Source organism: Protopterus annectens, chromosome 6.part0 (assembly GCF_019279795.1).
Source record: "Protopterus annectens isolate FY-2018-M chromosome 6.part0, PAN1.0, whole genome shotgun sequence".
Lineage (NCBI taxonomy): Eukaryota > Metazoa > Chordata > Ceratodontiformes > Protopteridae > Protopterus > Protopterus annectens.
The window spans coordinates 1,056,018,870-1,056,035,758 of NC_056737.1; the positions used below are offsets into that span (position 1 = coordinate 1,056,018,870).

A 16,889-nucleotide genomic window follows, 5' to 3' on the forward strand; every position below is an offset into this window, starting at 1 on the left:
CTTTGCACCATGGGTATGCACCATCATTTCAGTTTTTTTTCTTAAATTAGGAAGACTGATCTACTCTTCACCTCATTCGCACTGAGGATGGAAGGGCTGGCAGATGCCAAAACATACCATGCCCAAATGAACTTCTCATTTGTATTATCTTTGGTAATCATATGTCCCACCAGCACCACTGGATAATGCCGAGGACAAGGGTCACTGCCCAAAATACCTGAATGCATCATGTAGCACTTGCTTCAAGAACATCTTCATCGTCAACTCCTGTGCTACGGCTTCTTGGTCAGTACTTCACATATCTGAAGTACAACTCCAGAAGCTGGACCTCCTTTGTTATCTCTGTACTTCAGGATTTAGTTTTCTGATCTCTGCTTCTTGGCTTTTTTTATGGCTTCATCCTCCCTTGCTGTTTTATAACTTGGGATTCTACCCAGTCATAGACACATCATGTAGGGGCCTTATTCTTTGATACAACAGTTGTGTTCTCATCATATCAGTACACACTGGCTTACATTAAGTAAGGTCCTTACTCTTTGATTCAATGGATGTGTTCTCATGTCAGTGTATACAGACTTTTACTGATTGGCCACAGATACCCTGTTGTCTTCACCTGTGCTTGACTGCCGCCTCTACCATCTGGCTGCTTTTGAAATTGTCTGCAAGCCACAGTGCGGTGGAAGTTAATTAATATATCCTAGTAAATAGTGTAGGTGTCGGTACTTATTTGTTTTAACTTTTGGAAAATGTACTTATTCAGGGTTTGCGGACAAGTTGTCTTGCTCGGGGGGAGGTATTTGCATACCTACAATGTGGAGCATTATGTTACTGCTGCAATGCTCTAGGATGTGTGCACCCTTGAATGTAGGAACATCTCCAAAAAGTGCAAAATTCAAAAGAGGAAGAGCTCAAAGACCCCTCATAATATTAACTGATAAATTAAGTACATCTCTCTGTTTTAGGATGCATTTGCACTGTGTTTTGTATTATATATCATTTGCCTTGTATCTGGGCTGTGAGTGACATGGGTCTTTGGACTAACCCGCTTGCCATGTTGTCAAAAAAACAGACATACTGGATGTGTTATGCAAATACAAAAAGAGTTCACATGTAATAAGTCAAATACATTTATGTTCTTTCATAATAGTGCTGGCAACACAGAGGTACCAATTTGTATATATTGATCTAAGAGAGCATATATAGTGGAAGAAGTTTGCGTGAAGAAAAAGCCTAATTCTGATTAGGGTGGATAGCAAACTGTCTGAGTTAAAGGAAATAAATAAAATAAGGATTGACATTAGAACCCAGCAGTGGTTATTTCTACACAAAGGATACAAATTACAGCTGCATAAGCTTATGATGATCTTATAGATGGCAAAGTAAAGGAACCGTCTTGAGGCAGACATGAAGAAATTCGTAGTAATGTACAGTGCAAAAAAGAATGAACCATATAGGTGTGTTATCAATGATCATTATAGCAGGTTGATTCTTTGAAAAATATAGGAATATTGATAAGTGAAACTTATGTTTAAACAGGCAGATAGAATACTTAGTGAAGTCGTTGCAAGGCAGAAGTGTACGGAACTCAAGACTTCAGTGGGATCTGTTTCCCTGTCTATCTGTATTGCATGTATGCATCATCTGGTCACTCATTTTAAGAACAGCAGTCATGTTTGGGGTAACCATGTATTGACACATTGTAGTTTACCATACTGGAAGAGTTTTCATTGCATGTATCACTTTCATTAAACCTGACTGTCTTAACAGGTGGCTAGACTTTAATACTATTAATTTTGAAATTTCTAGGCAGATACAGACTGCAAGCGGCTGTTCACAGTCAGCGATGTGGACCATGGAGGGTGTAAATATGGGATTATGAATCTGAACGGGTTAAAGAAAGGTGTTTTGGCAGTGGAAATGTGTGATAATCTGTACTTCACAAACAGGAAGGTAACTCGCTCAATTATTTACCTGAAAAGGTGTAACAAAACACTTCTGGCTAACACTGAAAAATTAACTTTCTATTTTCTGCTGCATGTTGTTTCTGTGTATTTCTTTTCTAGGTTTCCTTATAATTGTGCCTTTAACATAAATTGTATTAATTTTTCACAAAACTTTCCAGTATTACTATGACAACCCTGCATATTAGAGAAGGATAAGGCAGACTAACAGCAATAAGTTGTCTTCTATCTGTATTGTAACCAATAGGGCAAAATGGGTGTCCCTTTGTATAATAGACTCATAAGTAAATCTGTCACTATAATTCTTATCCTGTGAAATGAGTTACAGTCTTTGCAAATTGTCCATGTTAATCATCCATGTTAATCATTTATTCCAGGTACTGGTAAAGGCTTTCATTTTAGGATTTCTTCTTGCCACTTTGGTGTTCATCATATTAATCACTGCTGCATTAACCTTAGCTCTATGGGTTATATCCCGCCTAGGATATTAACAGCTGGCCAGCTTACAAAACTTCAGAGCACCTTCCATGCACCCACTCCATCAGTTAGCTCAAGCTAATCTGACTGAAAAGACAGGTTTGGGCATCAAGCCCTTCAGAACTTTCCTGCTGCTGAACAATACGCTCCTGTGAGGCTTTTGAGGGTTGACAGTCTGCTTCTGCTGTTCCTTTGCTGGGCAGATAAGTTCCCTTTGGGATAAACCCTACATTTAAAAAAAAATGTTTTGTTTGATAATTTCCTGTTCAGGAAAGTTATTTTAAAAAAGCTAGGATTTTGTGTTTTAATGAAGTGTCCTGAGACTGTACTGTACTTTTAACTGAGAGCATGCTTTTTTTCTATCATTTTAAAAGTTGCTTAAAGTATTTAAAAAGTATTGTGACTTTAAGGACCTTACTTTTTTTTCTGGCCTTTGCTGCTTGTTTTCCCTGTGAAAGAGCCATCATTTTCAGTTTGACCATGGAACAAATTGTCAGTCCCACAGTCGGTCCGTCTTCCAGCCACAAAAAGAAAATGTTAAACAAACAGCCTTTGCCACCACAGCAGGCTAGCAGTTTGCCTCAGCCGCAAGTGGGTGACTCTTGTGGCATTAGTTGTACCTCAGACTACTCCTCTTTTACCCAAGATCCCTCTGGTGTATCACCTACAGCCACTATGGACCGGGAGGTAGCCACATCCTTTGTGGCTATTGGGGTCCTCTCAGCAGGCAAGGGAGAGCCACTCTTCTCAGTTCTGGGAGAGGGAACAGGGAAGACTTTCCTTTTTTGTCAGAATTTTGAGCCCATCCCTAAGGAAGGGGCTGTTGCCATTAATAACACGGTTGGCCCCATTTTTCCTGTCAAAAAGAAACAAAACTAAACATGTTATCTACTCCTCTAATTTCTGTGGACAGGAGTAATTTACTGGGTCTGACTCAGGATTTAATTCAGACTGTTGATCCTTCTTATAAGCTAGTTTTTGATAAAAAAAAAAAAAAAAAAAAAAAACAGGGATACCTGTTTTCCTGAAGAGATTCAAGATTCTGAAATGAGGGGACAAATACAGGGCTTTCTCATCAGATTTATGATTCAGACTCAGAGGAGAGCTTAGTTTCTGATTCTCCCTGTAGGGCGTTTTCAGTGTGAGATCAATGAGGTTTCTCAGTCCCTTGGATAGAGATTTAGGGTTTGGCCATCTGCTGCAGAGGTGATCAAAAAGTGTGATGAAAGGGGCAAGCTGGTCCCAGGGAATCTCTAAGATTTTTCAGCTCTCCTTTTCCAAATTTCCCAAGGGATTTCCTAACTCCTCATCCAATTTGGACAAAAAAAAAAAAAAAAAAACAGACTAAATAGTCTTAACAAACTAGAAGTAAATTGACATTTAAGAAAAAAATGGAAGATGGTTCCAAAAAGAAGTCTCTAACCTCCTAAAACCAAGGATGGTCCAACAAGTCCAAATGACTGTTTAGCGGACCTTGTGAACCCATCCCACCCTGGCCCCTTTTTTCTTCCAGAAAGTCTGAATCTCCATTTTTTTGTATGTGGCAACAGATCCTTTCAAACATATGGGTTCTAAAAATTATTTGTCAAAGTTACAGGTTTCAGTGGGAGAAATTCCTCCTTTTCACTAGGTCGACTGGTTCTTCATCACATGCTGTCCCAATGAGTTATAGAGCCAGATTACCTTCCATTTTACTGTTGCAATATTCATCACAATGGGGATCCCTGCCAAGGGCGGCCTGTCATCTGAACAGTATACCAAAGCATTTAGGTTGCTTTAAGGTACACTGTATGTCATTTGTATGCTCCTCGCATAATGTAGGCCATAAAGGTGACTTCTGGAAGTACCATCCTCAGAATTTCTTTGCCACCAGTCTGAACGCCATCTCTTGATCATCAGTCTGAATGTCCGTTCCTTTGCTGGTTCACCAACCTGTTGCAGATAAGTGCCCTGTTGGGAGGTTTTGTTATCTTTCTTTACATTTTTGTTGCTTCTGGGCTTTCTTGTCATCCAGGAAGGGTAAATGCCTATGTAAGAGACAGAGTCCCCATAAAGACTGTCATGAGCAGTGCCCGTTTTTCCTCTGCGCTTCCCACAACCGTACATCCTGTTCAATTTGTCGGGCCTTTGTTCCTAAGACTCTCCATAGTAGGCTTTGTTGGATTCTTCTGCAGCGACCATTTTGGTGGTGATGGGCATCTGACCTTAGGCACATCTGTGGAAGCATTGCAGATGTCCGCATCGGACATTCAGGGGAACCATGGCTGATTATTTCTGAGGGGCCTAGGGGTGTTCCTCAAATTTTGGTCAGAGAAGAAGTCCCAACTACAATTATTGAATGCTGTGCGGGATGGGAGCCTTCTGAGTTTTATAAGGTGGATATCCCCTTAAAGAAAAAGCAGAAAGTTAAGCATATTTCTCCAGCCCCTAAGAACCCACAGAGTGAATTATAGTCCTTTACTCAGGAGTTCTTTAGTGCTTTGATTGCTTTAAAACCTCCTCAGGGGGTTTCTGTTCCTCTCCTTGGTCCTCTACTTCCCTTAAGAGACCCAGAGAACAGGTTCCTCTGCGAAGGGGGCAGATTCAGATGAGGAATCCCTTGCTTGCTTCTCTCAGATTTCCTCTCCTGTAGATTATGGGTCTGAGGAAGAGGAATCTACAGGTCCTGATATTCTTTTTGAGGAGAATTATTTTGGGGACACAATCTGTAAGATGATGGAGTTTTTTAAATGGGATTGTGCTCAAGTTTCTGAGGTGCCAAAAGATATTATGAGCTCCTGTAGATGGATTCCTCCATACCTTCTGCTGTCCCTCCTGTTTTGGCTGCTTTGTTGGATGCCTTTTCTTATGGTTCTAAGACTCCTAACTCCCACCCCCTGCCCCCAAGAAACTTGATGGGTTTTACAGGGTGCCCATGGACTGTACGTTTTTGTATAAGTGCCCTTCTGCTAACCTCTTGGTGGTGTCTGTGGCATCTGACAAGCTGTGAAAATATGAGAGCCAGGAGAAAAAGGGCAGTGGATGTGTAACATATGCCAGCACAACTAGCTGGGATTTTGTAAAGAATTATATGTCATTTGTATATCAAACTGATTTGCTCAGATGCTTTTGTTGAAAATGTATTTGTAAGGTGACTTGTGTTAAAAATGTATCAACAGTATGTCCTGCTGGACAGAAAAAAATATACATTTATATCAGACTGTACTATTGTAAATATGATACTGGAAGAGAGGAGGTTAATCTCATTCCAGCTAACTTAAAATAGTATGAAATTAAATTACTTAATGTAGGCCATAAATATTGTATCTTACAGTTCTGATTGCAGCCAGAGACTAAATGTCTGTGAAAACAAGGACTAGGAATCCTTGTTGTATTGTCCGTAGCAGTTAATTAATTGCCACCCTAGAAGGGTGGAAATGTTGAAATATTTTTATGGCTTCCAGATGCTATAACACATCTCAGCAAAGCTTTATCTGTGTGTATGGTAACACATAGGTGCGATATTCTGGTTCAGCTTCAAGCCAAGAGGGTAGTATGGGAACCAGAAGTCATATGACCAGTTGTGTGTGATGTCATTCTGTAAACCAGCTCTGTAATGATGATGTTCATCGTGCATACAGCTGCAGTCATAACAGATGGGTTCTCCTGCCGTCAGGCGGGTCCTCGGTCGGCCGAATCCCAAAGTCTAGGTCCGCCGTCGGTTGTCGTCGCTTCTTCCCTGACATCAGTGTGACAGGGGTATAAAAGAACCAGCCGACGCCATTTTCTTCAGTCTTTCAAGCCGCGTAGTGCCCAAAGCAGAAGCAGTTCGCAAGTGCCGGTCAGCCAGCTCCTGAAATTACGAAAATTTGGAAACCGAAGTCTTCTTGAAAGCTAAGTACCCCGTTGGGGAAACCTTTCTTGCCTCAGACCGATGTCAGACAAAGTTAATAATTGTATTTCATGTGGGAAGCAAATACCGCATAAGGATTTCCATTCCCTCTGTATACCTTGTTTAGGCCCAGACCACGACGTCTCGGTCTGTCGCTTTTGTGCTACATTCAACAAACGCACCATTAAGCATCGGGCGGAGTTCGCCCAGCATTATTTTGGAAAAACATTTAACTACATTATGTCGTCGGATACTCCGACTACAGTTTTGTCTAAAAAACGCAAAGATAAGGACCGACACACGAGGTCCGCGGCCTCTACCGACACCACGCCAAAGCCGACTACACGTGGTCCGGTTCTCAGCGAGGTGCCTACGCAGCCCCTGACTACCGACGACACTTCATTGGTGGTGTCTCCTGTGCCCGAGGTCGCAGGCTCCTCGGCCCACACCCAGACTACAGATACCGAAGCCACTCCTGGCATTGAACCTCAAAATGTGGATAGGTCTACCTCCACTCAAGGTGTCTTCAGACCTTCCTCTTCCTTTTCCATTAAGGCCTTCACTAAGTCTAAAGCAGCCATGCATTCTAAGAGACAAGCTACACAGGGCCCATCTCCAGGCCCCATGCCTAAAAAACAGATGCTTAAAATGGCTGAGGATTTAATTTCTCTTATCAGGGGTTCTCAACCTCCACCGGACAAAAGGCCCAGAGTGGAGGAAGAATTCCCCTCCTCTGATCAGGGCTCCATTATTTCAGAGCACTCTGATGATCAGGAACATTCTTACTCCCCCTTTTGAAGACTCTGATGCAGAGGAGTCCATTCCTTCTGTATCCCCCCCAGAGGATTATTCATTTGGGGAAACCTTGCATACCTTAAGGGAACACTTCCACTGGGAAGGCCAGGATTATTCAGATTCCAAGAAAAGGCTTAGGGAATTTCTCTTGCTACCTCAGCACAGGCCTCTGGCTATACCCCCTGTCTTGGACATCCTAGATGATGTTTATTCGGAGGCCTGCCTTAACCCGGATTCTCTGCCTCCAGCCCCAGTCAAGCCTGACAGGTACTACAGGGTTCCTGACTCACACCAATTTCTATACAAAAGCCATGCTGCTGACCCAGAAACCATCTCAAAGGGCCCCAAGGGAATTAAGGCCTCCACTGCTAAAAATCCATTACCTTCCGAGAGAGAGTCCAGATCCTTAGAAAGGTGGGGAAAAAAGGTATATACCTCGGCTACCTTAACCATGAGGGCCTTAAACTGTCAGTTCCATATACTAAAATGCCAACAGTTTTTGTTATCACAATTGAAAAGTAAAATGTCACAACCTGAACAACCAGACTTGAAGGAGTTGCAGGATTTGATGCATAGTGCAGAACAAGAGGGTAAGCATACCTTACAATGTGGTTTTGATGCTCTAGAGGCCTCATGTAGAGCTGCTGTTACAGGATCAGTCATACGTAGACATGCCTGGCTCAAGGAACAAACCTTGCCTGATCATGTCAAAGCTAAATTACTAGATGCCCCTCTACAAAAGGATGTATTATTTGGTGCTAATGCGGAGGAGGTATTAAGGAAAATGGAGGAAAAGGCTAAATCAATGCAAACTGAGAGATTTTCTACAGGTACAACCCCCCCGTTTCAGTAGAAATTGGCCTTCCAAAAATTGGTCCTTTCCAGCCACGGACAGACCCCAAAGAGGTAGATACAGGCGCCCGAGGGGCAGAGGACAATCCCAAGGATCGTTTAGAGGCAGACAATGGCAAGCTCCTACACAAAGAGGTGGTGAGGATAACTCGCAATCATTCAGAAAGCAAGCCCAATGACTTTCCCCTTTGCATGCCAAGCAAGATTCAAATGGCAGCACCCTTAGGAGGAAAACTGGCATTATTTTCAAAAATTGGCATATTGTCACAAAGGACAAATGGATCCTGGACATTATAAACAGAGGCTACAGATTCCATTTTCACACCCTTCCAAAATGAGAGGCATGCCAAACCTGCCACACAATCAAAGGGCAGAGGCACAAAGGCAAATTACAGATCTTATAGACATGAAAGCTATTCAAGAGGTACCTACACGAACAAGGTCAAGGTTTTTATTTCAGACTATTCCTGGTACCAAGGAAGGGAAAAGATTGGAGACCTATATTGGACCTATCCATCCTAAACACTTTCTTAATCGTACCAAAATTCAGGATGCTCACATTACAGCAGCTTCTTCCCATGCTGGGCAAGGAGTCTTGGCTGGTAACATTGGACCTCAAGGAGGCATACCTGCATGTCCCAATCAGACAAAATTGCAGAAGATACCTCAGATTTCTTGCAGGTTCAACCCATTATCAATTCTCTGCATTGCCCTTTGGCTTATCTACTGCACCCAGAGTATTCACGAAATGCCTGGCATCAGTAATTGCCTATTGCAGACTTCAAGGGATACAGATATACCCATATTTGGACGACTGCCTGATCCAAGCGGACAGCAAGCACATTCTTCTGAAACATCTGGCTTTTGTAATAAGGTTATTGAATTCTCTGGGATACACAGTCAACAAAAAGAAATCAAGGCTAATACCCTCTCAGAAAATAATTTTCCTGGGTGCCAACTTGGACACAAACACCCAGATGGCCTACCTCACGCCAGAGAAGCAGGGGCAACTAACTCAATACTTCAAAGCACTAGCAAATTGCACCAGGCTGACTGCAAGGAAAATCCTGCAGGCTCTGGGATTCATGGCATCTTGCATCCTACTAATCCCATGTGCAAAGCTGCATATGAGGAAACTTCAATGGTACCTGAAAAACCTATGGTCTCAAGCACAGCCACAGTTTGGAAACAATAATACCACTAATTCCATGTCTACAAAAGGAATTTCTGTGGTGGGCTCAAGCATGCCAAATAAACACAGGTCTCCCATTCTGCAAGCCTCAAGCAAATCAAGTCATCACAACAGACACCTCGGACTACGCCTGGGGGGCACACATGGCAGATCGGTGCATTCAGGGCAAATGGTCCCAAAAAGAAAAGCACCTTCACATCAATCAAGAGGAAATGCTAGCAGTAACAAATGCTATTACAGCTTTCGAAGACCTTCTGCATCCAGGTCAACTATTGATAAGGACAGACAACACCACAGTAATGTGGTACATAAACAAATAGGGAGGAACCCATTCATACCACCTGTGCAGGCTGGCCATGTCACTTTGGGACATGGTCCTGGCATTACAAATCGAACTTGAAGCACAGTACTTGCCAGGCAAGGAAAACACGCTGGCAGACAACTTAAGCAGGAATATGACAGATCCACACGAATGGAAGTTGCATCCAAAAGTTTTTGCAGAAATAATCCAAGCATGGGGAAGGCCAGACATAGATCTCTTTCCCACCCACAAAAATCACCAATTGACAAAATTCTACTCAAGGATTTTCCATCCAAAGACCTGGAGAGTGGACGCTCTCTCTTTCAGTTGGACATCAATGACAGTTTATGCCTTCCCACCTCTTCCTCTGCTGCCCAAAGTTCTATTGAAAACCAGAGCAGACAGACCAAAGATGATTCTCATTGCTCCAGACTGGCCAAGACAACACTGGTACCCACTCCTGAGGAGCCTGACACATTCCCCACCATGGACCCTGCCTCTAATGCCTCTTCTCCTGACTCAGCACAGCTTCAAAACTCTTCATAGCCAGCTAAAAACACTCAATCTAGCCGCATGGAAGATTCCTTACCATCACAACAGACCCTACTCTCCAAGGAGGTGCAGGATGTCATTTTGGAGGCTAGAAGGCCGTCAACTAGAAAAGCTTACTCCGCAAAATGGAAACGGTTTTGTGTCTGGAATGAGAAAAAGGGTCAGGATCCTGGAAAACTGAATTTACCTCAAATACTACAGTATCTAGCTGAGCTGCTAAGCTGTGGACTTTCATTCTCCTCCATCAAAATCCATGCCTCAGCCATTTCTGCAGAATACAACACTGATCCACCCTTATTCTCTCACCTTCTCTTAAGACAGTCCCTCAGAGGGGCTAAGAATCTAAGACCCCCAAGGAAACAACCAGTACCTGCTTGGGATCTCAATTTCATTCTGGAAAAACTGACCTTGCCTCCCTTTGAGCCAGCTGCCTCATCAGAGCTGCAATATTTATCCTGGAAAACAGCTTTCCTTCTGGCTATTACCTCAGCTCGTAGAGTTTCAGAACTACAAGCTCTCATGGCTGTGCAGCCTTTTATCATCTTCCATCAGGACAGAGTTTCCTTACGAACCAACCCGTCATTTATGCCTAAAGTGGTATCCAGGGTAGCTTTGAATCAGGCCATACACTTACCTACCTTTTATCCTAATCCTCAAAACAAAGGGGAGAGATTACTACATTCCTTGGACATCCACAGACAACTACGTTATTATTTGGACAGAACAAAGCCTTTCAGAAAATCAGAACAGCTTTTTGTGTCCTATGCTGTATGAGCTCAAGGAAAGCCAATTTCCAAACAGACAATCTCAAAATGGATAGCCCACTGCATACGCTTTTGCTATTCTTTTCATGGCAAAACTGTACCTACAGGCATCAGATCTCACTCCACAAGGGCCACAGCTACCTCCGCAGCTTTCCTCAGAAGAGTTCCTACCAAAGATATTTTGGAGGCAGCCACTTGGAGTTCTGTGCATACCTTCTCCAAGCACTACCACCTACCATTATACTCCAAAACCAGAGCAGGCTTTGCCACTGCAGTCTTGCAGGGCATCCTGGCTCCTCCTAGTTCCACCTAGTGCCTACCACCCCTTTCTTAGCTTTGGGATTCTGCCCATCTGTTATGACTGCAGCTGTATGCACGATGAACATAGTACAGTTTTGTACCTACCATAAATGTAGATGTTCGAGTGCTAATACAGCTGCTGTCCAGGTTTCCCTCCCTCCTTCCCCTCTTGGGACAGGCCTATGGGCTAACACCTCCTCATACAACTTGATTGGGGTATTCATTTATGGTGTATTTGCTTGCAACTACTGTATTTTGATTATATTGCATTGTTTTTTTACACAAATTTATGTATTGCCTTCCTTTTGGGGGCACCTGACATCTGGGGCAAGAAAAACTGAAGAAAATGGTGTCGGCTGGTTCTTTTATACCCCTGTCATGCTGATGTCAGGGAAGAAGTGACGACAACCAATGACGGACCTAGACTTTGGAATTCGGCCGACCGAGGACCCACCTGACGGCAGGAGAACCCATCTGTTATGACTGCAGCTGTATTAGCACTTGAACATCTACATTTATGGTAGGTACAAAACTGTACTTTTTAATACTAGATGAAACAGAAGTCTGAAGTGCACTCTGTTTTTGTAACCTGACATAGAAGGATCACTCACTTCATCTTGCCTTGCTCGAGTAAGTGACCAGGGAATAGAAATTCTTTAGATCAGTCTGGAAAATATAGTGAGATCAGTTAAGTACTGTTTTTCGGTAACTTTGTGAATCTATTCATCGGCATTATTTTAATATTTTCTGTGATGAAACTCTGGTGTTTATTGTAAATAGATTTGTAGTATTTTTATATTATTTTATAATTTATTATTAAATATATTTGAGCTTTTCCTTTTGACTGGTCCTTTAGAAAATATTTTAACTTTGAGAGTACTCATATCTATTTTGTGGCTCTGTGGCCACCCCTGAAAGCTGTACTGCATTGGTCAAACACTGTCATTTGTATTAATATTAATTTAACTCAGTATAATTGGGTAACCTTGTAAGAGCCTTAGAGTAGCTGGCTTTGGAGTGTCTGGTGGTAGCATAACTACTTTATAGTGTGGACAGAAGGGGACATAGCTAGTAAATCTGTGCCAGCCTTTCTCAGGTGTGTGTGTATGTGTGTGCGTGCGTGCATGCGCAAATCAAATCTCCAAGATTGTGCATGTCAGCTGCATGGAGCACACTTTGTTCCCTCTTTTGCTTCCTCGGGATTATATGGTTTCTCTTGACCTCAAGGATGCTGATCTCCATATACCAATTCATCCTTTTTTCAAGAAGATTTTATGCTTTTCTGTTGTTTCCTGGCATTTTCAATTCTTTACTTTGCCCTTGGGCCTTTCTACTTCCCCAAGGGTATTCACCAAATGCCTATCTCCCGTGATTGCATTTTGCAGGCTACAGGGGATCCATGTGTTTCCCTACTTGGACAACCTCCTGTTTCAGGCACCATCACCAGAGACCTTATTGCAAAGTCTCCCTTATGCATTTTCCCTTCTGCAAAGCCTGGGGTTCACTATAAATTTCAAAAAGTCATTTCTGACTCCTTCTCAGGATAATATCTTTCTGGGGTGCAGGATCCAGACTGTGCCTATGGCGGTATCCATGCCTCCTCCCAGTGCCTTAACTCTCATTTCCTTTTTTCAAACTTTTCTTACTCTGGCTTCAGTAACAGCCAGGGAGTCTCTGAGACCTCTGGGGTTCATGGCCTCCACCATTCCTGTGTTCCTTTTGAACAAACTCCACATGAGCACGTTTTAGTGGTTTCTGAAGTCAATTTGGCTTCAACATGCTCATCCCCTTGAATTTGTAGTTCGTCTTCTGCCTTGTCTCAAGAAGGAGGTTCAGTGGTGGATTCAGCAGTTGACTCTCAATCTAGAGCTCCCATTTCATCCACCTCTTCCCTCTCAGGAGTTGTTCACAGATGCTTCAGACGTGGGATAGGGAGCAGCATTTGGCTTTCTAAAGGTGCAGGGAGTCTAGTCGCTTCATCACCAGAAAGAACACATCAGTGTCAAAGAGGCGAGAGCTCTTCTGCTGGCTGTTCAGGCTTTTCATTCTCATTTTCTCCCCAGGATCTGTCAAGGTGTTTACAGTCAATACCACAGTGATGTGGAATGTAAACAAACAGGAGGGACAAGATCTTATCTTCTCTGCTGGTGGGAACTCCTAGTGTGGGAACTTGCTATGCAGTATCAAGTGACTCTTCGGGTAGTTTACATTCTTTGGGTCAAAGCATTGTGACAGATTTTCTGAGCAAGTCCGTAACTCAGTCCAACAAATGGATGCTTCACAGGGATGTGTTTCTGGACATTGTCCACCAGTGGGGTACTCCTCAAATAGATCTTTTTGCCTCCCCTCTGAACAGACTTCTTGTATTTGTGCCAGAATCTCAGGTCCTTTGGTTTGGAAGGTGGACGCCCTGTCTTTTTCTTGGAAGGGTGTGCTTCTTTATGTCTTCCTTCCCCACATGCCAAAAGGCCTGCTAAAAGTTCAACATGATGCTTCCAAAATCTTGCTGGTGAATCCCTTTTGGCCTAAACAACATTGGTTCATACTTCTTCTGCATTTGGCCAAGGGCAGTCATCACAAGTTACCTCACAGGGTGGACCTACTCACCCAAGACAAGGGGTCTCTCATCCATCCCCACTTGTCCACTCTTCAGCTGACGCTGTAGGTGATAGGATTTTGATTCCACACAGACACCTTGCTTAGGGTCCTGCAGGCTGCCAGGAAACCCAATACCAGGAAATCCTACTTATCCAAATAGAAGAGGTTTTCTGTTTGGCATCTTTCTCATAACATGGATCTACTTTCTATGGATGTTCCTTTGGTTCTGTTATTTGTGTGAATTGCTCAGTGCTGAATTTATTTATTCTTCTATTAAGGCCCACTTTTCAGCTATCTCTGCTTGTCTGCCTTTATCACCTTCTTTCGCATCTAGATTTGAAGCTAAACAATTCATTAAAGGTGTCCTTCATATGAGACCTCACAGGAAGCCTGTTCCTCCTCCCTGGGATCTTAATTTTGTTTTAGAAAAATTACCCATGCTCCTTTTGAGCCTGCAGCCTCAGCTTACTTCCAACATTGCTCTTGGAAGACTGTACTTTTGTTAGCCTTTACTTCTGCCAGATGGATGTCTGAGCTTCAAGTCCTTATGGCTTGTCCTCCTTTTTTTCATAAGGACAGGTGTCCCTACATACTAAGCCTTCTTTTATACCTAAGGTGGTGAATGAGTTGTCCCTTAATCAGTCTGTTCATTTGCCCACTTTTTTTCCCTTCTCCGCAGTCTGCCAGTGAGAAGGTGCTGCACATGTTGGATGAGCATAGACAACTCCGATTTTATTTGGATAAGGCTAAAACTTTTAGGAAATCTGATCAGCTTTTTGTTGCTAGGTCCTTAGGATTGGCTTTGTGTCCAAGCAGACTTTTTTTCTTGGATTTCTAAAGCCATTTCTTTTTGTTATTCCTTTCATGGTAAGAGCCTTCCTTCTTTTGTTAAGGCTCATTCTACTAGAGCTGCGGCTTCTTCTCGTGCTTTTTTCTAAGGGTTTGGATACTAACTGTATTCTTGAGGCAGCTACCTGGACTTCTGTACGTACATTTACCAAGCACTACAAGTTGGATGGAGTCTCCAGAGCTAGTTTTGCTGTGGCCATTCTTCATGGCTTCCTAGAGAGCTCTGCTGGTTCTTCCTCCTCCCCGTCTTCTTCCTGAGCTTTGGCCTCTCCCTGTTGTAAAGAATACTGCAACAGTGAAATGGAAGGACATAGCAGAGTTGTATAAAATCTTATCATAACGGTAGATGCCCTTCTCTTCACTGTATTCACTTCCTTCCTCCTCGCACTGGTCTAGTTCTCTTCTAGATGTACTGATTACCTCTCTTTCTCCTTTGACTGGCATTCCTACTTGGGTTCTCAGTTCTGAGGATGGTACATCTAGACATCACCGTTATGCCCTATGTTATGCGAGGACCATAAGAGTGATGTATGGTTTATCTTAAAAGAACCTAAAGGCTTTGGTATACTGTCTGGACATCGGGCCACCCTTGGCAGGGTTTCCCTATCGTAATAAATACTACAACAGTGAAGAGAAGGACATCTACCATTATGGTAAGATTTTATACAACTGTACTTTCCTCCTTCCTTGGTGGGGAAGGGGTTTTATTCAATGATGTTTCTAGTGCCAAAGAAAAAACTGCTTGGAGACCAGTTCTGGATCTTTCTTCCCTAAATCTGTTTGCGATTGTGCCCAAATTCAAAATGATATCACTTCACAACCTGTTATCTCTTATTCCTCTTTCAGATTTCCTGGCAACACTAGAAAGGGACAGTCCCAGTGTTTAAAATTAGGGTCTGAGTTAAGCTGACAGAAGTCACACCCACTTCGACACATCACTTACATTCCCACCCACAGTGTCATTTTACTTTTAAATATCCTGTAAATTCACAGTTCCAGTCTTGTTTCAGCTCCCAGGATAAACTAATCTTTGGATTTGTGTTCCTCTCTGACTTACATTGGATTGGGTAACTATGCACCCAGCTCCTGGCTCATATTTAAAATAAAGAAAGCTGTGCCAGAGAAAAGGGACATCACTGTATACTAATTTTTAAATTTTGCATAACTCATGCTTCTAGAGATGTACAAGCAGCCCGCTCATAAAAAATAGTGCATTTGTCTAGTACTGTTCAGAAATCAGCACATATTAAACTAGAAGCTGAAAAAGGAACAGAAGATCTGAAGTAGTTTACTTCATTTGGTCTTCAACCTGTGGGATACTGGATCCATATCGGATCCGAGCCGGTAGCTTTACTAGCATCTACTCCGAGCTCCAAGCTCCTTTCCTTACCCATAATACACCTCCACTACCTTCCAACCCCCAGATTACGTTGGCCGCGGCTAGCTGAAGCATTGTGATCCCCAGAGCTCCGGGTAGTAAGTGGGTTTAAAGTCTTTAGAAAGTCTTTTTCTCCTTTTCTATAGTTAGATTAGTGATAGTGTAGGTTTCCCTTCTCCTCCCTTCGCTTGGTTCGTCGAGTTATTGTTCTTTAGAGTTGTTTAGTTTAGTTCTACTTTGTCAGTGTGCTGCTTCCCCTCACCCTCTCAGTGTGTTCTGTGTGTGAGTGTGGTGAGTGGTGTGTTCAGTGTGAAAAAATATTACTGCCTTTATTGTTGTTTTTTCCACTGTTGTGATGGCTGAATAGCCCATATTTAAAAGATGCACTGAGTGTGGCCATAAGTTGTTCCCTGCAGATGGCCACACTCTTTGTGTAATGTGTTTGGGTGTGGCCCACCTTAGCACAGACTGCTGTATATGCACGGGTTTTAACCCATGTGCTTTTAAAGACCGGAAGGCGAAGTTGGCCCTGAAAGGCCTTCTCCCCTCTTCTGAGGCGTTTGCCTCGTCTTCGGTCACAGCGGCTGCTGTGGCCACCTCTCCTTCTTCTCTTGCCCTTGCATCTCCTCCCTCCCAGGCTAGGACTCAACCTCCCATGTCAAAGCCTGCAGAAGCAGAGCAGAAATGGGGCAGGGAGAAGGAGTGAGAGCCAAGACCAAGGACTGAAAAACGCAAGAGGTCTCCGGACCTCCCTTCACCGGATAAGACTCCTAGGATCCGTGACTCCCCTCGGCTCCGATCTCCGAGATTTTCCCTGGAGCCAGAAGAGACACACTCTACTTCTAGGGCCTCAGTGCCCCAACCCGCAAGGTCAGAATCTGTGGCCTCGCCGAGGTCCACCCGGTCTTTATCTGAAGTCGACATGGATAAGATGATGATGAGATTCATTCGTATTCAGATCCAGATGGGGGTCTTCCCAGCCCCCTCTCCCTCAGGAGG

General features: G+C 43.2%; 1 protein-coding gene across 1 annotated transcript in view; it reads left to right on the top strand.

Annotated features, from left to right (window-relative positions):
• DCAF4 (DDB1 and CUL4 associated factor 4) overlaps window positions 1–16,889 on the top strand; it is a 693,896-nt gene that overhangs the window by 367,727 nt on the left and 309,280 nt on the right. Inside the window, exon 7 of the mRNA XM_044074668.1 lies at window positions 1,807–1,950. Coding sequence (XP_043930603.1) covers window positions 1,807–1,950 — 144 coding nt within the window. The remainder of the gene's footprint in view (window positions 1–1,806; window positions 1,951–16,889) is intronic.